This window comes from Echinops telfairi, unplaced genomic scaffold (genome assembly GCF_000313985.2).
Source record: "Echinops telfairi isolate 266 unplaced genomic scaffold, ASM31398v2 ScPeMD7_4;HRSCAF=17, whole genome shotgun sequence".
NCBI classification, from domain to species: domain Eukaryota; kingdom Metazoa; phylum Chordata; class Mammalia; order Afrosoricida; family Tenrecidae; genus Echinops; species Echinops telfairi.
Window position 1 is genome coordinate 30,357,307 of NW_022103900.1, and position 24,984 is coordinate 30,382,290.

General features: G+C 39.0%; 1 protein-coding gene across 1 annotated transcript; it reads left to right on the forward strand.

Annotated features, from left to right (window-relative positions):
* The first annotated feature begins 1,318 nt into the window (after positions 1-1,318).
* On the forward strand, positions 1,319-2,586 carry LOC101637951 (tubulin gamma-1 chain-like). The gene is made up of 2 exons (XM_004703939.2): positions 1,319-2,123; positions 2,221-2,586. The coding sequence occupies exons 1-2, from the start codon at positions 1,335-1,337 to the stop codon at positions 2,584-2,586; spliced, it is 1,155 nt and encodes a 384-aa protein (XP_004703996.1). The 5' UTR covers positions 1,319-1,334.
* Positions 2,587-24,984: the final 22,398 nt, after the last annotated feature.

Below are 24,984 nucleotides of genomic sequence, written 5' to 3' on the forward strand. Positions count from 1 at the left end.
ACAGCAACGAAGTCTCTCTCTGGTCCTCAGTTTCTTAGTCACATGGTCCATTGCCCTCTACCTCCTTGGGCCAGGAAGCCTGCTTGACACTCTGCCTCATGGTCTGATAGGCCCAGCAGTGCAGCTCTCTGGCCTGTCTCAGCGTGACTTCTTCACTCTGTCTCCTGGTGTGGTAGTTACATTATCTATTGCCAATTTGAGACTTAAGAGTACAGGGGTGGAGTTTAGCCTGTCAATCTGGTCACAGCTTGATGACCACATTTGGAGGTGTTAAGGAGATAAATAGCTCATTTGAGGTGGGATATGGACACACTCTGCAAGACATTCCTGTCAACAAGACTTACAGAGCACCTCTAGAGCCCTGGAATGGAAGGAGCCACCTGGAGACCCCTGCCAGTGCTGAGATGCTTCCATTGCCACCGGACCCACAAGACTTTCCACCCACTGGCTGATGACCTTCCTCCATTTCCTGTCATTGTATGTGTTGCGTGAGTTGAAGAGGAATTTGTAGATTGGTATTGGGCATATGAGCTACTATCAGACTTATGGACTTGATCTGGAATGGCCTGGGATAGTTTCTCAATATTCAATTGCTCTTGTATAGAAAGCTCTTTCTTATACACATGTTAGTGTCTATCAATTTGTTTCTCGAGTCTACCCAGACTATTACACCTGGTCTCCATATAGTAGCCTCTACTGCTGCCACCATTTCAGACTAGTATCTTGTATGCTCCCCACCGGTGATTTTTCTTCCTTGATGGTTCCGGGATTTTCTCTTCTTGCTTCTGTGAAGACTTCCTGATACTCACAGTAATAGCAAAAGTGATCAACCCTCACGTTAGAGTACTCTTACTTTATTTGCCTGTTTCCACCTAATCATTTGGTGGCGGTTATAGAGAAATGGCTACCTGCTTGGTGAGGTAGGAGGTTATGTATTGGGCTGTTAACTGCAAGGTCAGTGGTTCGACCCCACCAGTTGCTCCAGGGGAGAAAGAGGAGACTTTCTGATCTCATAGAGATTTTCAGCCTTGCCGCCCACCGGTACAGATCTACTGCATCCTATAGGGTCACTGAGAGGTGGAAATGACTTGATGCCAATGAGTTTAGAATTTGAGATCGCTAGAGAAATAGACAAGAGACAAATTTAAGCAATTTTTCCCCCACCATACGGAGTACGGGATCCCCGGTGTTGTAGTGCTTTGGTCTGCTCACCTCAAGTTAGTTTGAAACTGCCAACTCTTCCACAGGAGAAAGCTTAGACTTACGCTTGGCGTACGGCGTCGCGCGCGCGGCTTGTTTGGGGACGGCGGCGGCGGGGCGGGACTCGGAGGACTATGCCGCGGGAAATCATCACCCTGCAGTTGGGCCAGTGTGGCAATCAGATTGGGTTCGAGTTCTGGAAACAGCTCTGCGCCGAGCATGGCATCAGCCCCGAGGGCATCGTGGAGGAGTTCGCCACTGAAGGCACAGACCGAAAAGACGTCTTTTTCTACCAGGCAGACGATGAACACTACATCCCCAGGGCGGTGCTGCTGGACCTGGAGCCCCGGGTGATCCACTCCATCCTCAACTCCCCCTATGCCAAGCTGTACAACCCGGAGAACATCTATCTGTCGGAGCATGGCGGCGGCGCGGGCAACAACTGGGCCAGCGGATTCTCCCAGGGGGAGAAGATCCACGAGGACATCTTTGACATCATAGACCGGGAGGCGGACGGCAGTGACAGTCTGGAGGTGGTGCTGGACAACACGGCCCTGAACCGCATCGCCACCGACCGCCTGCACATTCAGAACCCATCCTTCTCCCAGATCAACCAGCTGGTGTCCACCATCATGTCGGCCAGCACCACCACCCTGCGCTATCCCGGCTATATGAACAACGACCTCATCGGCCTCATCGCCTCGCTCATCCCCACACCGAGGCTGCACTTCCTCATGACCGGCTACACCCCCCTGACCACCGACCAGTCCGTGGCCAGTGTGAGGAAGACCACAGTCCTGGATGTCATGAGGCGGCTGTTGCAGCCCAAGAACGTGATGGTGTCCACAGGCCGGGACCGCCAGACCAACCACTGCTACATCGCCATCCTCAACATCATCCAGGGCGAGGTGGACCCCACCCAGGTAGGGGAGGCCCCTCCCAGGTCATTCTCTGCCTAACAACCCCACAGGGCCAGGGGAGAGGCTGCCCGCACCACTCCCTGGCCTGTGCCCACCCCAGGTGCACAAGAGCCTGCAGAGGATCCGGGAACGCAAGTTGGCCAACTTCATCCCCTGGGGCCCGGCCAGCATCCAGGTGGCCCTGTCTCGGAAGTCTCCTTACCTGCCCTCAGCCCACCGGGTCAGCGGGCTTATGATGGCCAACCACACCAGCATCTCCTCGCTCTTCGAGCGGACCTGCCGCCAGTACGACAAGCTGCGGAAGCGGGAGGCCTTCCTGGAGCAGTTCCGCAAGGAGGACATCTTCAAGGAGAACTTCGACGAGCTGGACACGTCCCGGGAGGTGGTGCAGGAGCTCATCGACGAGTACCACGCGGCCACGCGGCCGGACTACATCTCCTGCATTTTATTTTCTATTTTATTCTAAAACACAAACAAGACTTTGCAGAATTATGTCAACACAATTCCATGATGCATTTTGTCTCCAAATTCCTAAGAAGAAAGTCTTAATATTAGGCTTGAAACAGCTGACATTTGATCACAATTAACAGCACACAAAGAAAACTTCTTTTCATAGGTTTTTGGTTTAGTGAAACAAGCAATTACTACGTACAGGATTGTGAATTACAAAGTTTATAAAAGAGCTCTACGATTACTCAAATCTCAAAGGCCAATGAAGACTGTAGGAATTAAACAACAACGAAGGTTTGAAGAAGAACACTAGCGTATACACATGAAACAACTTGGACAATATTCTGATACTAAATTTTAATTGAGATGAAATTGAAAAACTATTTGAATTTCGTAAAGTTAAATCACAGTGCCACCAAAAATCTGTTACCTATTCTAAACAAAAGTTATTTAAAAACTTTCAGGTATTTTAAATTATCTGAATTTACTTTTTTTTTGGTCCAACATAAAAAGAACAACTTTACAGCAAAACTGTACTAGATAAGAAAAAAACATCTATGCAGGATACTACAAGTACTTCCTTTATTACAGAGTATATCAAGCACACAAATGTCCTTTCTAGAATTCTAGACCTTAGAAAAAATTGTTTCACTCAGACTAAGATATGTTATGAAAGAGGGAAAAAATATCAAAACTTCTGCCTTTGGGGAAATGTCCATGAATTTCTGAAAGAATGAAGAAATTAAACAGCTTTCCAAACCAAAACATTAGTGACCTGGTCATTTTAGGGGCCCTAATTCTTATTAAAAAAATTAAATTTAGGTTTCATTATTCCAGTTATATGGTACTATGTCATCCTTAAAAGATAAGTATTAGAACTTTTTAAATTTAATTTTTTGAGAACAATCATGAGGAGTGTACTTATGGTGGTCGGTTGGCAAAGGGTGAGAAATGCCAGAATCCGTCCGGGTACTAAGTGTGATCATAACGGGAGGTTTGAGAGAGACGGTGGAAAATAAGCTTTAGGTCCGAAATTCACTACCACAATTAACCTTAAACAAATTAACAAAACCCATGATTAGTAAAATCTGTTCACTTTGTAGGAGTAGCTCTAACATGATCATGGAATGGTGGAATATCTGGGCACACGCCTTCGCGACAAGGTTTACTTTAACAGATTCTGCAGCATGGCCGTGGCATAGGTGGGCCTTGCCTGCCTGCTCTCGATCGCATTCTGAAGATACTGGATTCCTCCACAGCGCTCCCAAATTTCTTCAAACTGTCTTGGCAAAATCTCGGCCCCGCGCTTCCGAGTGAGGCCTGTTTCTTCGAGACTGAGCTCGCACATCTCCATGTCATCCTTGCCAGCCACCAGAAGGATGGGTGGTTTGTCAGGATGGAGTTCCATTTGGTGGGCAATCCAAGGCCCATCAAACCCTCATGAGTTTCAGCTCAGATTCCCACAGGGGCATGTCTACCTTGTCCTGGAAACTCACTTTGAGTCAGAATTGACTTGATGGTAATGAGCTTGTTTTTGAGTTGTTTGAGTGGCTACTTCTAATATCCGTGACTACAAAGCACTTGCTATTTTCAACTTGGACTTCAACTCTCTGTCATTTTGAATAATCCTCAACCATCAGAATTTCTCTTCCTTCCTCGAAGCTCACAGATATGATTGCGAGTCTCTCTGTCACTATTTGCCAAGCTACACTCTCCTCAATTTCCTCAGGACTCGTGCCCCAAAGGAAAGTGGGAGGTTGGGACGAGAATACTGTAGAGTGTGGCAAGTTAGTGGGAGCCCAAAACAAACCACACACACTGCCATCTAGTTGATTCCAACTCATAGTGACTGCATAGGGCGCACTAAGAATTGACCCTTTGCGTTTCCAAGGCTATCAATATTTATAGAAGTAGAAAGATTCATCTTTATCCTATGTTATGGCTGGTGGGTTTGAACTGATCCAAATAGCAGCTCTAAGTGTAACCCATTACACAACCAAGGTTCCTTAAGTTAGTGAGAAGCACCCCCCCCCAAAAAAAAAAACACCCACCAAACTCACTGACAGTCAATTCCAACTCATGGTGATTATTCTTTATGGGAGTAGAAAGCCTTGTCTTTCTCCCACTGAGAAGCTGGTGGTTTTGAACTGCTGGTCTACAAGGGAGCAGACCAATGTATAACCACTGCACCACCAGGCCTCCTCAAGTTAGTGAGAAGTAGAAGTAGAGACTTTTCTTTTCTTTTCTTTTTGCCACTTCTGAGGGTGAAGGAATACAATTTTTCATTGCTTCTTATTCTGTTTATGCAAACAGGATCCATTAGCATTTACACGCAGTGTTTTTCTTCTCAGTGAAAAGAGAAAGCTTTAGAGGCTGCCTTTTTTATGTTCTCTCCTTTTATCTGGAGGAACACGCTGTAAAATACCCTTAGAAAACCACTTAAGAGGCTAAAAGGAAGAATGGCTGAGCGACTTGCATTTTTTAAACACAGTGGCTTTGTTTTATATGACTAAAGAGCTAGTGAAAACAGAACGGGAAAAATATGCTTAAATGCAGCTAGGAATGGTACTGGGGTAAGTAAATGAGCCTAGACTACAACTTATAGCTTACTCAAACCCTCTTTCACACGTAAAACTAAGATATCACCCTAGTGTGGGAGGACTCTTGGAAATTAAGAACTCTGTCTGATATATTCTGTGTCCTCAGTGTCTGAACAAGTGCTTGTACAAAGCATTCCCTGTAAAGTTCACCGAATGAATGCATAGGCACGTGAAAATGAACTTGTAACCAAGCATGATAATTTATAGATCTGTGCAACAACAACAAACCTTGATTAAACATCTCTCCGATTCTCTAAATGTCGTATTCATCACTATACATGTTCTTTTATAAATCCTCAAATTATTTCATATAAAAATATAAGATAACTATTTTCAGATTACTTGTGTACATAATGGTATTACAAGGATACACATTATATTAGCTCATTTGTTATTTATACCATAAAATTTGAAAATATTATTATGGTGTTTGCCAAAACATCCACTTGAAGTGTCTCCAATACAGATTTTATTATCTTCAGTATTGACTAAGCCAACATTGACCAAAATGGTTGTTCCTGATCTGCAAGTACCTTTGAAGCAACGTCCATCCTGTGACTCTGTCCTCTTTCAAATGTGGTTTCGAAAGATACCATGCAAAACAAACACGTGAATCAAATTTTCATGTTTTTACAGAAGTGTCTAAATTGTGACTTACATAAATCTTCTCACGTTACACTGCAAAACTGAGAAATGCTATTTTTCTAGGTATCTCCCGATTTGGGGAAGATCTAACTGTTCTATGCCACAACAGTCCAGTCTGTGGTAGTTACATAATCTTGTGTCAATCAGGTCACAGCCTGATGATGCATCCGGGCATTGGCCTTCTCATGAGGATTCTGGGAATTTTATCTTTTTCTACCTGGAAGTGGAATACATTCTCTGCCTTCCTCTTCCTGTGAATAAGCCATGTGGAGCTATGCTGGGACCTGAGCGAGCCAAGCAAGGGAAATCAGTGGAGACAGCTCTGTGATGCTTCCACTGCCATTGGATCCACAAGAGTTTTCACCCACCAGCCTGTGATCTTCCTGCATTCAACATTATTGCAAGTGGCAACATGAGTCTGAAGAGGGATTTATGGACTACTATCGGATATATGGGCTAACAATGGCCTTGTGGACTTGATGTGGGCTGAGCTGGGATGCTTTCTCAGTATACAATTGCTCTTTGATATAAAGGTCTCCCTTTCACTTACACGAGTGTCTCTGGGTTTGTTTCTCTAGTCAACATACGAGAGAACTAACAAACTAGTCCAGACTAACACACTCAAAATCCCTGCATCTATTATTTAAAACTGCTACTTGGTTCTTAAGCACATTAAATTAAACCTTTTTTTTTTTTTAACTCCATCCTCTATCCATAATGTTCTATTTATCCTCTCAGCTGCTCCCACCTTGACCTAGTCACTAGGTGTAGTGGTTCTTTAGCTCTTTCCTAGGACTTTCTTTCCCATTCCGCTCACATAATTTTATCAGCCACGTAACACTCTCTTCCTTCCCTCATAGCTCATATTTCTCTGTCATACCTGTCCTGCCAGTATTTTATAGTTGGCAATCCCATTATCTGCTTTTTTGACTTCCATTTCATATTGAAAGCAAAAGCAATGTATGTATTAGCATCATTACAAATCTCTTTTCAACTTAACTGAAGTTTTAATATTGTCTTACTGCCATTGATTGGTTACCTACCTTACTCTTTTATTTCCCATAGCAAATATTATAACATTTTACAATTCTAACCCTTTACTCCTCCTTTATCCTGGTTTACTTCAACATCAGAAATTTGGCTTGTCATAGGTTTAAAAAAAAGAGAAAATAATGAAATCAAATCAAGTTCTCCACATTCCTCTTCTCAACCAGTATATTTATTATATTTATATGAAACTGCTTTGCTGCTCATGGTTTTTCTCCTCACAATGCTTCTTCCTGGGTTTCATTCTTTAACTTTTCTTTGTTCTTTATCTGCCCTTTCTCCCTATGAACCAGTTCCTGATTCCACATGTTCTTTCTACAGAGGAACGTTTTGATTCATTCTTCAAAATGTATCTGAGATATCATCATCACCATCACAGGGCTAGTGAAGCCTTCATTGAAATGACCCAGTGAAGGTTTATCATTCCACATGTCCATATCAATATCAAGAGTGTGTCTCATGATCTTAGTTCTTATTAAGGTGAATTTCTTACATATCTCCCCTGGCTTCTGAGCTCAGTAGAGGCAGGGATCACATCGTAATCATCATTGTTCCAGATCCTCTGCTTTTCACAGTGTCTGTCACAAGAGTAAGTGCGCAATAGCTATTTTTAGAGTCACAAGATACTGAAAATTCACCTAAATTACCAAAGAAAGATTATATTATGATGACTCTATTTTAATGGCAAGAGTGTTGTATTTAATTTAGATTGTTTTAAAATTGATTTCCCTTGTATGACACATAGTAATTCCTTGATGCAATATTTAATTTAGTCCTGCTCTTTGATAACTTGGAATCAATGCCATTGGCAATTGTCAGCCTGATTACTTGTGCAAATTCCTAAAGAACTGGAATGAAAGGATTAGCATATAATTCCATTGAGTTTATATAGCTTAAAAGGATACTAATGTAAAAACCCTCCTCAAATAGGAAGTCCATCACGAATTAAGAATAGTATCTAGTAGCGCAGCTATTTGTTTTAGGAGGTTTGGAGAGTTAAGTACATTTTTTAAGGTCTTAAGGCTAAATTATGTCTTTGCCATCGCTTTAGCCCTGGCCTCATTCAAACACATTTTTACCAATTACATTTTGGAATTGTAGATTAGACTAATTTTTTTAGCTTGCTGTTTGTGATTATTCTTACTAGTTCATCAACCCCATAGTTGTCAGAAAGGCATTTTTGCATGAAATTTAATTTCTGCAGTGAAGGTTGAAAAATTGTCTTATGTCTCATCAATGAGAAAAACACTACCACTTTTCCCCCTTGTTTTCTGTCAGAGCAAAATAATCTCTTGAATTATCTGTATAAAATATTTTGCCTTATTCTGGCAATGATCTGGCTTCATCCCTTGCTAGGAAATTGGGCTTGTGTGGCTAGGCAGCTAAAGGAATATGTTTACCAATGAATCATATGCCAAGGTTTTGACACCGCCATCAGTTATGCCAGATGCAAATCATTTACTCTCTGTCAGTTCAAATACACAGGCTTGTTTGGATGGCTTGAATCTACGCTGGCACCAAAATACAGCAAGCAATATTGCTCAGCTTTTGAGATGAAAGCATCGACAAATGTATACGGTGCCAAAACATGGAAATAACACAATGTAGGCTGAATTTTACTAAGTGTTACTTAATGGTAACATAGCATGAGGTTGTCAAAGGAGTAGTGACATTTCCTACTGAGAATAAAGAAATGTCCGTCTACAATGGCAGACATGATTCTTTGACAACAGCCTTTAAGATGACTGTCACATTCTATAGGGCCCATAGACCTGCCACATCTCATAAAGTAAAAAATGAAGCTCGAGGCAAATGCCTCAGGGAAATGCCAAATTAAATTCTGGAATTTAGGGATTTAATAATAATGACTTTAATGCTGCAACATTTCATAGAGTCCACCAGCATGTCTATAGACTTTGAACTGGTAGATAATGACTTTAAGTAGAGAAAAAAGAAAGAAAAGATGTTTGATTGATTTTTCTTTATAATCTCCTATTCATGAATCAGGATTCTACAACATAAACATTTAGATTATAAAATTATTTTTTACCTTGGTTTTTGGGTATGAAGATAGCTGAGATATAGTAAGGTGACCACTCGTAAATACAATGATATTTGTAGTAAATACAATTTATATTTGTGCACAATAGATTCAGAGCAGTGATGAAGATCACATGTCAATGAATTAGAAAACCTGGATTTGAATGTTATTTCTACCAATCAATGGCAGCATTTCCCTTCCTAAACCTCAGTTTTGTAGTCTATAAAATAGGAATGATAGTTCCTAGTTTATAATGATGACATGGTGAAGTTAAAAATGTGAAGTGGAAGTATATGTGCACATGTGTTCAAGAGATTTAGACCCTTTTATTATAATGATATTATATTAAGGTCACATGAACGTCATATAGACCTTAATTAATTGAGTTAAGTAGTCATGATAATCAGTCCATTGCCCTTGTAGAGAAAGCAAATTGTGCCTCCTTTAATGTTTGTTGACTTCTTTCACTTTGACCTTTTCTTCCCAGTTAAATTTAAATCGGGCTAAATCACCTCTTCTATCAGAGATGCTTCTTAAAGATGGGATTTACGAAAAATCCCCAGGCCCAGAAATTAAAAACACATAAAATGCATACGTTCATGCCAGAAAATCTTTACATTATTACTTTTCTTTCCACCTGCCATGATATAGAAGTATTCCACAAAATCAATAACCATGAGGTATGTTTTAAATATATATACATGATTTTAGAGAGAGATTATGCTTTTACTTGGCCAGGGTGATAGTGTCATTTGTGTTGTTTATTCTAAGACAAACAGGATGCCCCCCACCTCCACTCCAAGGGACATTTGACAATGTCTGGAGATTTTTTTAAAACTTTATTAAAACTGGAGGTTGCAGGTCAAGGATGCCACTAAACATTGTATAATGATCAGGACAATTGACCTATGGTGGAGTGAAATTTCTTAATATGGCCCGTCTACCAACTCTACCAACTGATTAGATGGGACTATGCAAATAGCAATTAGGAAAGGTGTGCATCAAGGTTGTATCTTCTCACCATACTTATTCAAACTGTCTGCTGAGCGAATCCTCAGAGAAGCTGGATTGCACAAAGAAGAATATGCGGCAGGATTGGGGAAGGCTTATTAGCAGCCTTCAATACGGAGATGGCATCACGTTGCTTGCTGAAAGTGAGGAGAACTTGAAGCACTTGCTGATGAAGTTCAAGAATTTCAGCCTTCAGTATAGACTACAAACCAATGTAAGGAAGACCAAAAACCTCATAATTAGACAAATAAGTAACATCATGATAAATGGAAAGAAGTTGAAGTTGTCAACAATTTTGTCTTCCTGGATGCAGAGTTAATGCTGATGGAAGCAGCAGTCAAGAGATAAAAAGACATATTATGGTATTAGGTGCATCTGCTGCACCAGACCTTCTTGTTGCAAAAGATCTTTATAGAGTATTGAAAAGCAAGGGTGTTACTTTTGAGGGCTACGGTGAGCCTGACCCAAGTCATTAAATTTTCCACTGCCTCATATGTATGTGAAAGTTAGACACTGAATAAAGAAGACTGAAGAAAAATGATACATTTGAATTGTCATGCTAGAGAAGACTATTGAAATACCGTGGACTGCTCAAAGGACAAACAGATCTGTCTTAGAAGAAGTATAGGCCAGTGATCATTAGATGCAAGGATGGCAAGACTTCATCTTACATACCTTGGAGACATTGCCACGAGATACCAGCAACTGGGAAAGAACATCATGTTTGGTAAAGTGGAGCGGCAGCAAGCAAAGACGGAGGCCCTCAATGAGATGGATTGACAGTGTTAATGCAACACTGTGCTAAGGCATAGCATCGATTGAAAAGATGGTGTGGGACCATGCAGTGTTTTCTTCTGTGGTGCCCAGGGCTGTTATGGATTGTAACTAGAGTGATGGCATCTAGCAACAACTTGCAAACAGGGCTAGGACATATGTACACGAATAGAGGGCTTGGTCTCTTTTCACTATGATCCTCTTGTCTATAAGGATGAACCATCTTTGAAGCAACAGCAGAGATGCCTCAAGGATGTGTCTGAAGTGGTGGAAGCCACTGAGACCAGATCAGTCTTTAGTCCAGAGACTCGGAGGAACAGGGTCAAGACTATAGGGTACCTTCTCCTCACCTGAGCTGAGAAGATGGAGCTGTGAGCTAGAGAGACAGACAGGCTGAATTCTGGCCTCTGGAGGCAAATGCCAAGAGAACACATGGCCAGGAGCACCAGAAAGACACCTGGCTGCTGACTGAAGAACAGATTTGCCATGGACCAAAGCCTGTGTCTTTACTGTTTGCTGAGGCTGACATGGGGTATTGAAAGCCTATTGACTTCCCTAATAAAAACCCAACCCAACCCACTGTTATAGAATCCATTCAGATTCAGATCAACCCGGAGGACTGCTCAGGTGGGTTTCTGAGACTGCATCTTTTTTACAGAAATAGGTCGCAGCCTTCTCCCAAATTCCCTAATAAATCCCCTTAATTGTGAGTATTGCCTGTGTCTACTGGGTGGCCGTTGCAATGTATTATTGAGCCAGGATAGACGTAGAGTAGTGTGGGAGGAATGGTTTTTGTCAGAACTGGAAGTGAAGAGTGGGGAGTGGAGGCATGTTGCGGGCTTGCTTCAGAGCGATAGGGAAACCAGAGGGGGTCAGAGGGCCCTCCATTGTCATAGAAAATACTTAAATCGCCCAAAATGTTGAGAGCAACACTTTTCATAAATTCACCTGTGTTACATTTCATCAGATAAAGGTGAATTGTTTCATTTCAGATCTAGGAGAAGACGCGTTTGTGGATCCTAGAATAATTGAACACCTAGGCAGCATCATGTATAGGTGACACGTTACAGGAGGAAATCGTACATAAATGACTACTGCCTGCAGTCAGTGAACACACAGCATGAGATGGGAAAACATTCTATTTGAGCACCTCGAAGATGAAATTTTGTAACTTAAGTATTCCTGGTAGGAGAGGAACTTTGTACACCTGTTGATGGATTACTTTCTGAAACCAATTTTAAAGAATTATCTGTTTATCTATGAATAGTTTCCAGCTTGTAATGCCTATTTTATTTGAAGAAAGAGAGCAGGTCATTTTAAAATTGATCCTTGATAACAGAAGTATAGCAAGTTAAGCCAGAAAGGCTTCAGCAATCTATTGGCCTTTTAATTTTGCAGATGAGAAAATTGGGGGACAAAAAGCCTGAGCAACATTCCCCAGGTCACATGATTTATGATGTGCAGTCATGACCAAGTTTCCAGGCTACTAAGTTAATTACCAATATTTTCTTTTAAATGAAACCATTCATTTTAAACATCTTTAAATTCATAACATAATTTTCAAAGACTGCCTTCCTTGGCCTTAACCGCCCCAGCCCACCCACACCTCATATTTATATTTGCCTTAGAATTCTACCCTCCCCAACCTCTGCTTTAATTAAATTTTTAAAATTTTTGTTTTGTTTGTTTCTTAAGCTATTATTGACATGCAGAGTGTGTGCAAGTATAGTCCGACTGCAAGCTGCGGTCCACAAGTTGTTGCTTTGCACAGGCCAATGGAGTCAACAACGTGGGCACTTTCCTTTGATGTCTTTCCCTTTCCTCAGGATTTCATGCAAAATCAAACTCTGGCAAAGCGCATCTTCTATTTGGTCAGAGTGTGATGTGGCCAGCACTCTAGACTTTCTCCATCATCAGAGGAAAACTCCTCTCAATTATGCTGGTTTAACTTACAGGGATTTCAGTCATCCACAAAACAAGTGAAATTTAAGATACACATCTTAAGCTCAGTTTGTGAAGGCCCCCACTTTCAATAACAAAACTCGCAGTGACAGTGATATATGGTTCTCTTTATGAGACCTGAACACTGATGGATATGTGATCTTATAAATGCTTAGACAAACTAATGCACATAATTATATTTTCCATTTGAAGTCTAGTGCTAGGCATTCTAATACAATATCATTAGTTGAAATGGCCACGATGATACGGCTTGGGCAGTTTGTCACGGTAATTACAGGGTGATTATTTTTGACTGGAATAAAGATTTCAGTTTTAGTATGGTAGAAAGCATCATCACAAATTACAAACAGTCTTGAAAAATAAGAAGAAGAACTGAGATTTTGACGCATTTTTGCAGCATTATCCTATTGTAATTTTTCATTAAGGAAAAGGTCCATAGATTGGCTAAGTAAATTATTATTAAAGTGATTAAAATATGGTTTTGCCAAAAGGATTCCACTTATCTCATTAATGGTCCCTATGTATAAAAATGTCAACATTAGATAAAATTTGTGTGTGGTAAATAAGGCTTATGGCATAATTAACAACCCTTAAAGAAAGGCGTTTTTTTCTTTTTTTTTTTTGGCAGAAGCAAAAGTATGGCATTTATCTTCACTATTTTCAGAATGGTTGATTAAAGTAGACAGTGTCCTAACATCTATATTGAAAACTATATTAATCAATTGATTAATCATGCAACATTAATCAAAAGCCTCCCTAAGTGTTTTCGTATCTGAGCAGCTCTTTAGTATTTTCTATCAGATCCCTTTTAAGGTGTCCATTAAAAAGATTAAATTTGGGTGGTAAATATTGAAGGGTTGTGGAACTTGTGGCTTCTCACTGGAAGGTCATAGCCACCGCTCATTAGTGCTACTTTTAATGGGATAAGAAGCAAAAGTTTTGAATATGTGACTAAATCAATTAATCCGCCTTGCCGTTGACTCATTCCAGTAAGCAGTGTAGTATCTGCCGAATCGACAACTTGGCCATCTGGCTGATTTTTCCTCAGTGGTTCAGGTTCAACCAAAGAGTACATTTTACTTGAGAGTTTAAATTGAATGGCCAATAAATTGATGCAGCCACTGCTATCAATGTGTTGGTCTTTAGAAACTAGTTCAGCCTTTATTATTAAGAATGCATTCAAATGATCTAAGCTGCTCTGCACAATAAGTGTAAAACTTCCTATTACGGGAATGGAAGGTCCAAAATCAAATGAGTTATTTCTCTCTTTAGGGAGATTCAATTGGACTTCATAGAACACTTTCAAGCCCACTAATCAACTATAAATTTCAGGATTCTGGCCCTATAATTGGTTAGTTCTTGGATTTCGAAACTCCTTTATATATAGCATTGGTTAGGCAAATTTGTGCAGAATATAGTTCAGAGTTGACATTATCATAAACAACTATTGGATGATGAACAAAAGTTATTGGTTATTTTTCAGAAGGACTTGTTTTATTGTCTTTTGTATCTTTTTAAACCTAAAAAGCAATGCTTTTCAATAAGTCCATTTATTTTTATCATTTTTCAATATGTTCTGCACACCGTTTTGATCTTACAATCTGTCCTTTGCCTACTGAAAATGGTTAACCTTTTCTTTCTGCTATTGCTTAACTGAGGAACATGACATCCACAAGAAATGAAATCTTGTCAATTTCTCCTCCATATTTCTTTGCCAGCTTTTCAAAGAGAATCCAAAACCTATGGGCATTGTAAAACACAGTATGGCCCATCTGCTTACCCCTGCTGTTACTGAAGGAGGGATTCTCTAGATAAGCCAGTTCTCCGAGTTTGTGCAAAGAACTTGATGATTTGGGCAATGTCTCCCTATTGCTGGTTTTCAGAAAAATGTTTAGGTCATAGTTTTAGATTTTGCTAATATACCCTGAAGCTTCAGTAACAGAAACATCTAGCTAGATAACTAAATTTAAATATATGCCAATAACTTCCATTTTTGCAGATGCTTTATTTTTTCTTTGCTATTCCTCAGAATGAAATATATATATATGTGTGTGTGTATTATTGCATTTTAAATAGTGATGTTCATCTTTAGAAGGGTGATGATACAGCACCTCTCCATTTCTCCTTTGGAATGAAGCTTTACACACATATGGCTACTAAAATTGTTGCCTTCCTCTTGAAATTTTCTATACCACAATTTAATAGGGATAATTTTAAAGTGAATCTTTACTTGGCATTTAGTACTAAAGAAAAATAATTTAGATAACTCATTTTACTTCCCAGAGTTGATCAAACAAGTGAATGACTATTTTTTCTTTTTCTTTTTTTTACTTTTCTCATTTCTTTGTTATCAGCAGAATAGTGCTTTAAGGAAAGTTGCAGAATAAATCTGATTATGATAAGGTATTATAAAAATTGGTTTCTGTTAGCATGCCTGATTTATATTATAATTCTAAATGTGTTTTGATATGAACTATCTGAAAAATATACTTAATTGATTAATACTTAGAGCTATTCAGGTACCCAGCAAATTGTATAAACCTTTATTTCGGTTCTTTGTTGCCAAATAATTACATGAAAGAGAAACATGTCTAAAAATCATCAGAAATAGATTTGGTTATGTCTTTGTGTATATATTGTTTCACATCTGAGTTATATTTTCATTTTGCTATTGATGTGAAGCTTGCCTGCTTTCTGTGGGAAGGATGTATAATCTGCATAATTCCCATTAGTTCTTCACTGGGCAAATGCTTTCTGATATTCTATAGTAAGTTGGTTTGTGGCTAATTGTTTTTGTACTTAGCAGCAGGTTACTGCTATATAGAAAAAAAGTGCACATTTTAGAAATTATGGATATAGTTTAGCCATAAAGTACCTGGGTTTCAATATCCATCAATTTATTAGTTCAGCTCATTGGAAATGTAGGAAATGCACTTAGTTGTTAATAAGATCACTGTTATATCACCTACATTCTCTTCTGTATGACTCAGCCAGCATTTCAGAGTGATTTTTATTTTTGATGTTGCTCTTGTGGTAAAACAGAGCTACAGGAGGAACTGTATTTACTAAATTCTGCTTTGGCTATGATTTAAACTTTAAATATTCTGATTTGGAGGTTAACTTGAGATGCGATTCCCCTAAATTTAAGATTGATAACCACTCTTTAAAACACAACATTATACAACAGTTCAAAACCACCAGCAGCTCTGAAGGAGAAAGACAGGGTTTTGTACCCCCTTAAATAGTGATCGTCTCAGACACCCACCGAGGTTCACTATGAGTCTGCACTGACTTCATGCAGATTTTGAGGGGTAGGTTCTAGGCAAACCTCTCATTTATAAAAGAAGAGAAAACATTTACCTCATAGTTTATGAGGATTAAATGAGATACAAAAATTTAATATCACTTCAAAAATTGTCAAATGGAAAAGAAACATAAAGTTTTATCATGAAGGTGCTATTAAACCAGGTCTTTATCTCAGCCAAGAGATCCCTGATGGTGTACTGGATTACATGTTGGGCGACTTCTTGCAAGGTCAACAGTTCCAATCCAGCTCCCTAGGAAAACAATAAGGCTTTCTCCTCCCAAACAGGCTTAGAAAGCTAAAGAAGCAGTTCTGCTGTGTGTTGTAGGGCCACTGGAGCTGAGCTTGACTAGGGGACGGCGAGCGGATTATCTCAGGTTTGGAACAGTGTTCTTTCAGGACGGGCTTAGTTTCTGGAGTCCACTTGCCTTGAATCTTTCATTTGATTTGAACAAGTGACTGATCATTGTCATGTTTTATTTTCCCCATTTGTAAAATATACATGGTATCTAAGTCATAGGATTTTTAGGAAGACTAAATGAGCTAATGCGAAGGAAATCCTCAAACATAAGGTAATAAGCAGCTTCTATGATACACATAATAAAATATTTTATTACCATAAAAATAATAGTTGAGACCATGATACATGAATGGGCTGGGTCACCAAGGACTAGAGTTGTACAGATTGGATGCTTACATGACTGTACATTATTTACATGGACAATGGGGATTGGTGATAAGGCAAATTTTTAAAAAAATTTTAATCATTTTATTGAGGGCTCGTACACTTATCACAATTTATATATACAGCCATTGTGTCTAGCATATTTGTGCATTTGTGGCCCTCATTGTTCTCAAAACATTTGCTTTCCACTGGAGCCCTTGGTCTCAGCTCCTCATTTTTCCCCCTCCCACCCCGCTTCACCCTCCCTCATGAACCCTTGATAACGTACACATTATTATTATTTTATCATATCTTAAACACTGTCCGACATCTCCCTTCACCCACTTTTCTGTCATCCATCAATAAAACTCAATAACAGAGGCCTACCAGACTAATGTAATGAGAAAGCAAGGAGGACATTAAAACAGTACATTTTTGGTAGCCCTGGACCACCATTCATCAGACATCCTCAAAGAAAGAGATCTGAAAGAAAGTCGAATAACCACCAATTACATAACCTTGGCTAGTAAACACATGCTTCTTCTCACACTAGGGTGCTCCAGTCTGAGGTCCAAGGGAGTATGCCAATTCCTTAAATCTGCTACAGGTGAGTTTGAGGTAAAGCCCAGTGGAGTTTCCATATGGAGTCCTTCCGTTGTGGCATAAAAAGGGTATGGGCACCTGAAAAGAACAGAGTTTAAAGTCCCAGTAGTCTATGGCACATGGCCTGGGTTACAAAGGACTGGATGGAAACTAGGTCGAGAGTATCCAATTAAGGACCTAATCCCAGGGGTATTCTCCCCTTGGGTTCTGTGAATGTATTGCATTACCTCCCAGTGGGAGGTTGTTCACTCTAGTTCACTCACCTACAGAAGTAGAATCACCTTCGCTGAGACCTCCATGCTCCCCTCTCCCTATATCTGGACTTGAATTTCCAGTGAACTTCACTTTCCACCTTTGCAAGAGTGTCTGTTGACTGGGGTGACCTTAGCAGAATGTCTATGGCAGCATCTGAATGGTCTGCTCCCTCTCCCTTCATCTTGAGAAACTGACTCTAGCTGACACGGGGTCTCCTCTGGCCAAGTGGTTTTGAATATGTTCATGTAAAGGGGGTAAATATGGTTCATAGGTACTAGGCAGTTTGTCTACTTCCTTGCTTGGGAGATTGCATGGGAGGATTACATGACTTGAGAGCCCAATCCTGCCTTTGTCTTGATGTTTATATTCATAGTTGTGAACTTATATTTGTCCTTTTGTGATTGACTAACTCTGCTCTATCCATGTCATGAGGTGTTTCATCACTGTTTTCTGGGATGCAGAGCACTCCATTGTGTTTGCACCAGAGTTGCTTTCTCCATCCTTCTACTCATTGGCATTTGGGCTACTGTGCTCTTGTGCCATTGTGAAATGTGTTGGAATGACCATGCAAGAGAATATGCCTGCTCATGTTGTGTCCCTTCTTTGAGTGAAATGCATAGCAAAGGTATTTCTGGGTTGTATGGTATTTAGATTCCAAGTTGCTTTAGATAGCACCATATTGTTTTCCACAACGGTTGTATATACTTACAAACCCACCAGCAGTGACGAAGTTTTAACCTCTACGCACCTTCCCCAGGATTTGTTCTTCTCTGTGTGTGTTTTTTAAGTTGGGCCATCATCGTTATGTATGGTGGCACCATCAACACCATCACCTTATACCTCAGGACGTTTTTTATAATGTTCTTCACCATAAAATAATAATGATATCACCTAAGTGAGGTAGAGATGTATATAAATCAAAGATATATGGATGGATATGGGGGTCACACTTAATTCTAGCCCCACTCTAAGAAGAAATAGTTTTCATAACATGGCTGTATTTGATACTGACTCTTCTGAAGAGATCACTGAAGATATGGGTGCTTTCGCAAAGTGTAGTGAAGAAAGCAGGTGACTGACTATCAAAAAGAATAGTGTCTAGGGTCTTTAAAGGATTGTTTTAAAATAAGCAACCATCTAAGTGAGGTATCAATTAAATGTACATGGAAGAAGCAGAGCAGCCTGTGTGATCCAAGGATTGTAAACAAAATCCAAATCTGAAGGGAATAATGGTATTAGAGTTTAAATTTTGAACATCTGGTTTGCAGAGGCTATGAATGCCCAGAATCCATTTGCATGGTCCCCTAAATGGATTAAACCTGCAATGACTCTCCTCTAGCCATAGTCCCCAGATATGAATAGCCTTCCTATCAGATGGAGAGCATTGTAAAGTTGATCATGGCAGATGCAGGTAAGTAAAAATGTAATACTTTATCATTTGATTCCTGATTGTGTTTTGCATGATTTTGTGTATGATAAATCTGGGATAAGAGAACTATGGATATAGTAACTGGATTGATTTCTGCCTAATGCATGGAAGGAAAGTTTGGGGGGAAATGGGGAGCTAACAACAACGATTGCATGAAGAAATATTCTGAAATAAATTGTGGTGATGACTACAAAAACATTTCTTAATACGATTGAAGAATTAAAATGTATGATATATGAATTATATTCCAATAAAACTTAACAGTTGCCCATACTCTGTTCCATTCAAATCCTGGTGATGTTGACTTGTGGCCACAACAAGAGGGGAGCAGTCACAATGGGATTCCTAAGTATGTTTTAAAGATGCAGCTCCCACCCAGCTACATAGTACTCAGGTCTTTTCAAATAATAAATGCTTCAAAATAAAGATAGAAATATGAAATATTTAGCTTCACTGCTCAGAAAATATAAACTTTACCCCCTTAGCATACAATGAGTCAATTTATTTACTGGGCAGAAACTTTCTGTATAAGGGGAAATCTAACCACATGGTCTTTAACTATCAATACAATTGGAATTACTGTTTTTCCTTGAAATATTCTAATCATAGTTAAAATAGTACCCTGTACATAAGGCAGGGGATAAACCAAGAAAACAAAAATTTTGTTAATGAGTAATTGTGATTACATACAGTTTCTCTGTAGCCATAGTGAAATAGAATATACATACCTGATTTTTTTTTTACATTTTATTAGGGGCTCATACAACTGTTATCGCAATCCATACACACATCAATTGTGTAAAGCACATTTGTACATCATTCTCAAAACATTTTCTCTCCACTTAAACCCCCGACATTAGGTCCTCATTTTCCCCCTCCCTCCCCGCTCCCCCCTCCCTCATGAGCCCTTGATAGTTTATAAATTGGTATTTTGTCATATCTTGCCCTGTCCGACGTCTCCCTTCACCCACTTTTCGGTTGTCTGTCCCCCAGGGAGGAGGTCACACACAGTTCCTTGTAATCGGTTCCCTCTTTCCTACCCATTTTCCCTTTACCTTCCCTGTAAATACCTGATTTGCTGCTCAGAAAGTGAACCCACTAACCTGGTAATTTTAGTTATGGATGGCATTTATCTTTACTCAATTCTGGAAAAGTCTTCTGACCAAATCCATGTTCTCCCTTCTCCCTGTGGTTTGTTCTAGTGCCATCATCTTCACTATTACATGTTTGTGCTCAGATACAGGCAATTGCTGCCATGGCCAACTTGATACAACAGAGGGAAACACCGCCTTGTCCTGCGCCATTCTCACGATGCCAGCCTGGCTAAGTTTAGCACCTTTGCTGGTACGCCAAGTCATCTAACCAAGGCTCTCCCTTCCCTCACTGGCCCTCGATTTCAGTCTACATAATCTCCTCCAGCACGTGAGTATTCCTAATGATATGCCCAAGCAAGCAGCTCAGACAATGTTTTGTTGTAGTTCAGACAGCTTTCCTGGGTAAAGTTTTGAACATAGATAACCAGGCCTTTTTTCCCTCTCTCTCTTTCCTATCTTAGTCATGAAGTGCCACTGAAGTTGGTTCATTATGGATGACCCTGCTGGTATTTGAAATACTGCTGGCATAGCTACCATGATCATTGTAACATGCAAGCTATTACTGACTGACCAACTAATAGACAGTTGGTAGTTAAATAGCAATAGTTATTTGACATTTCTCCAGGCTGTTTATCAGGAAAAGAATCCTGATGGGGCAATGGTTAAGCTCTGAACTGCTATCAGAAAAGGGAGTTGTCTGCAACCATCCAAAGCTTCATGGGAAAAAAGGCCCTGGTAATCAATCTGCTTCCACAAAGATGACCACCAAGGCGATTTAACTGGGCAGCTCTGCTCTGAATTGTGGCCACTCTGAATCAGAATCAATTCCAGGGTATGTTAATCTACAAATGTATCTGAAATAAAGATGTGTTTTCTCTTAAGGCAAATTATTTTCTAAGATTGTCCAACTCTTCCGCTGTAATGCTGCAGGCTAGATATTGACTTCTAACCATAAGGGTGATAGTTCAAACACCCCAGCTTCTCATTGTAAGAGAGATAAGGCTCCCTCCCATACATGTATATAGGTTCCAAAACAGACACTATGAATTAGAATTGACTTGATGTAGGTTTGGTTTGGTTTTCCTTGGTCAGTTTGATTTTCCATGTAGTTCGGCATGAAGAAGATGACAGAATTCTTGACAGTCCTTAAGCAATACTTCCCTGGGAGTTAGTTAAATAGTTAAATATCCCAGACATTAATAAAATCACGGTTTCCTACCGGAAAATAAGCCTAACTTGTATTCTCAGTTTTAGACATGCGAATGTATGATTTGTTGTTGTTTTCAAATGTGAGGTGAATTTCATCTTGTCAGTTCCTAGTCTATCCAGTTATAAAGAAAGAGAGGAGTAGACTTAGCCCTGGCCTACAGTAATTGTTCAATATAGTTATGGGCACAGAAAAAACAGACAAGAAAGCCAGTGTATCATTTAAAGCACTGATAACTACTTTGCAAATAAGAAGGAAGCAATCATCTTTACATATATGTGTTTCATTGGACCAAGGATGTGGAAGAAAGATGAAATTCCAAATATTAATCAATTTTTGAATATTCATATTTAATTATTAGACTCTGTCAAAAATTATAGAAATAAAAATAATTCCAGATGATTAAAGCCCTATATTCACATAGGTTTACTTATTTACTTTATTCTCTAAAATATTTAAGAATATTTCTGCAGTATTCTTCATTGACTACAAGCTCTCGGCATATTTCCGATAATTTGTACACAATTTAAAATTCTGGAAAGTCTGTCTGTAGCATCACTGCACTCCATTTGTAGAAAATAAATCTTTTCTTTTCTATCTTACACATAAAGTACAACCGATTTTCTAAAGGAGATTCTTACTCTTTTCTAATTTGGTAATAATACTTTTGTTTTAAAAAATACATCAGAATAAAACACATATATGTAATCTAATTCTAATAAATTTCTAAGCACTTAAGAATATGTTGATAACTTTACAAATGACCACAAGTAAAAACTGCACTGTCCCTCAGTTGACCCTAACTCTGAAGGACCATATTAGGGTTTCAGAGATTGTAAATCTTTACCGGAGTAGACAGCCTCATTTTTTTTTCTCTTGAAAGCGACTGATAAAATTGAACTACCAACATTGCAGTTAGCAACACCTAACTCACAGGGCCACCAAGAGTACTTATAACAATGTTCTTCCATTAACATTTTTATTACCAACACACCAGAAAACATGTTCTTCATTGCGATTATTGAGTGTGATCCTATATACAGAAAATCTGGGGCCTCGGTGTGTCATGGTTATGAAATGGGCGAAACCATCAGCTAATCCTTGGGAGAAAGACAGGACTTTCCCCCCACCTGAGCAGTGACAGTGTCGTTATTCCATAGCGGCAGTTCTGCCCTGGCCTAAAGGGTCACTGTGAGTCGGCCACCACTCACAGGCACTGAGTACAAAATCGGTTCTATAGTCTTTATTACATGCTGTTCAGAAGTGCTGGTGCTGGCGTACTTGACGTACTCAGCTGCTGCTCCTGAGACAAAGCTTCCATAAAGATCTCGAACTTTCAGGTCCATTGGGGCATTTCTACTCTGTCCTTTTGGATCACTATGGGTCAGAAAGGACCATCACAAAACTCATTATCATAAAATGTCCTCAGTTATTTTACACGTTTTAGTAGAGTGAAATTCTGTTTCTGACCAGTATTCCTCTTTGGCCTCCAAATTGTATCACCTTGTCTTTAAATACAGTCAACAGAATATGATTCACCATAAAAGGTATGTATATATATATTTAATTAAAAAGAAAACTCTTAATTATATACTCCAATCTAAGAGAATAATCCCAAAGATATCAATGTGTTACTAAATCATTTTTTAAGTTAAGGCGTGATTATTATTATTTTTAAAGTCATCTATATACTTTACTTGTCCTGTTTTTATTTATACTTGCAACTATAATTGTATTGCTGCATGTTTTGATAAAATCATAAAGTGCTTTTTGTGTTAATTTGATTGATTTGTTTAAATAATTAACTGAGATTTTCATAATTCAAATGTGGCATATGTATATAATCAATGATGAGTCTAATATATCTTTAATACCAGTTTCCCCCCCCCACTATTCGTTTGTTTTTAATTGAAATATATGGAATGAATTTTGGGGGGGAAATGCCTTCACTTATTTTATAGACAAGAACCTACAGGAACTTTGAGGATTACAGGATCTCAGTTAAATCCTTCTGTTAAGATCCTTAACTCAATCTAAAAAACTTGTTAATTATTGCCAAGTGAAATTTTAATTTGCTCCAAACTTGCATGGTAGATACGGTTATCGCAATTATGTCTATATTAGAAATTGGCACTAGAGGGAGCTAAGTAATTGTATCATTTAAGTGTTGGGGGGGGGGGGATTGAACATTCATTTAAAAACTTACATTTTTTTCAGAACCTGCTGATTTTACAAATATGGCAGCTATGCTTCAGCAAATTATAAGCAATAATGAATTAGTTAATTTTCTTTAGTGAAAACTGCTATGCTAAGATTATTAAATTACTATATTTCTCCTTAGTGAAAGTAGCTCCTAGTCAGTAAATTAGGATTTCTAAGACTCTTTGGGGAAAGGGATTATTACTATTATCCACGTTTATCATTATTTTGGCCTTAACAGTATTAAAATGTTCATTGTACCATGTTAAAATACAAATTTTTTGTTCCCAAATTTATACTTTGATAACGAAATGTCCTTACTGAAGAGGATTTCTGTGCAGATTAGGGGACAATTGTACTCTTATAGAATATTCTGGAAATTTAGTTGGTTTGATTACTTTGAAGGGCTGTTGCAACTGAACCACAACATTCTACCTCAGCAAGCAAAGCCTACCACGAGTTGCATAAAATCGTTCCATCTCCTGCTTTCAGATTGGTCTCTAAACTCAACAGTAGTCTGCCTAAGTATATAAAGCTGAAAATTACAGAATGCTTTTACCCATATACAAACTAGAGCTCGAGGAAATACATTTTACCAAAAACTTTACATGTCGTGTCTCATGAAAGACTTACATTTGAAAATATCTTCTCTAAAATCAATATTCTGGGGAAAATTCATCCTCCCCCCTAGAGGCTCACCTGATTTCTCTGGTGGTACACATGGTTAAGTGCGCAACTACTAACCAATAGATGGGGAGATCGAAACTACCCTGCAGCACCTGGCAAGAAAGCCTTGGCCATAGCTTTGAAACCACCGTAGAGCGCAGTTCCACTCTGAATAAGCGGTGTCACCATGAATCACAATTGTTCGGAAACTGTTTCACAGCCTCACCACCGAGACCATCAGGACCAAAGAACATACATTTTATGCAGCTTTTAATAGGGTGCGCTCTCATCACAGATAGGCTCCACGAGAATTTGTTTCTTGGCTCAGTTTCTTTGAAGGAAAAGATGTAGTTCAAATGCTAAATGAAATCTCATTTTTCACTCTACTTTGAAAATAAAATGATGTTGAAAATATTGAGATCTTTTATGATGACATCCTTATTTCATTTATATTTATTTTCTTTGATATGCTGTAAAAAGAAAAACAGTTGCTTTTACTAATAAATTTTATCAGGGAATTCTACATGAATGTAGATTTACTTTTAATATAGGACTGAATTTCAAAGAAAATAAATGTAAAATGTAGGAAAAGTATTATACACTCTTTGATAAACAACTGTATTGATTTCTTCCTTTCTACTTTATTTCTGGTATCCAAATGAGGATTCCTTAAATTCTACATTTCAATGACATAATTTAAATAATTAGCCATAATATCTAGCTAAAGGAGCCCTGGACATGTAGTGGTTACATGTTGGCCTGCTAACTATAAAGGAATTAGCTTGAAACCATTAGCCACTGTGCAGGCTGAAGATGGTGCCCTCCATTCCGCTAAGTCTCAGAAGCCAACAAGGGCAGTCCTGTCCTGTCCTATTGGTTTGCTGTGACCGTGAATAGACTTGACAGCCATAAG

Excerpts from the sequence above, each read along its gene's own strand:
- LOC101637951 (XM_004703939.2), top strand. The coding sequence starts at position 1,335 with ATGCCGCGGGAAATCATCACCCTGCAGTTGGGCCAGTGTGGCAATCAG. Across the intron at positions 2,124-2,220 it reads GCGAGGTGGACCCCACCCAG|GTGCACAAGAGCCTGCAGAG; the intron begins GTAGGGGAGGCC and ends TGCCCACCCCAG.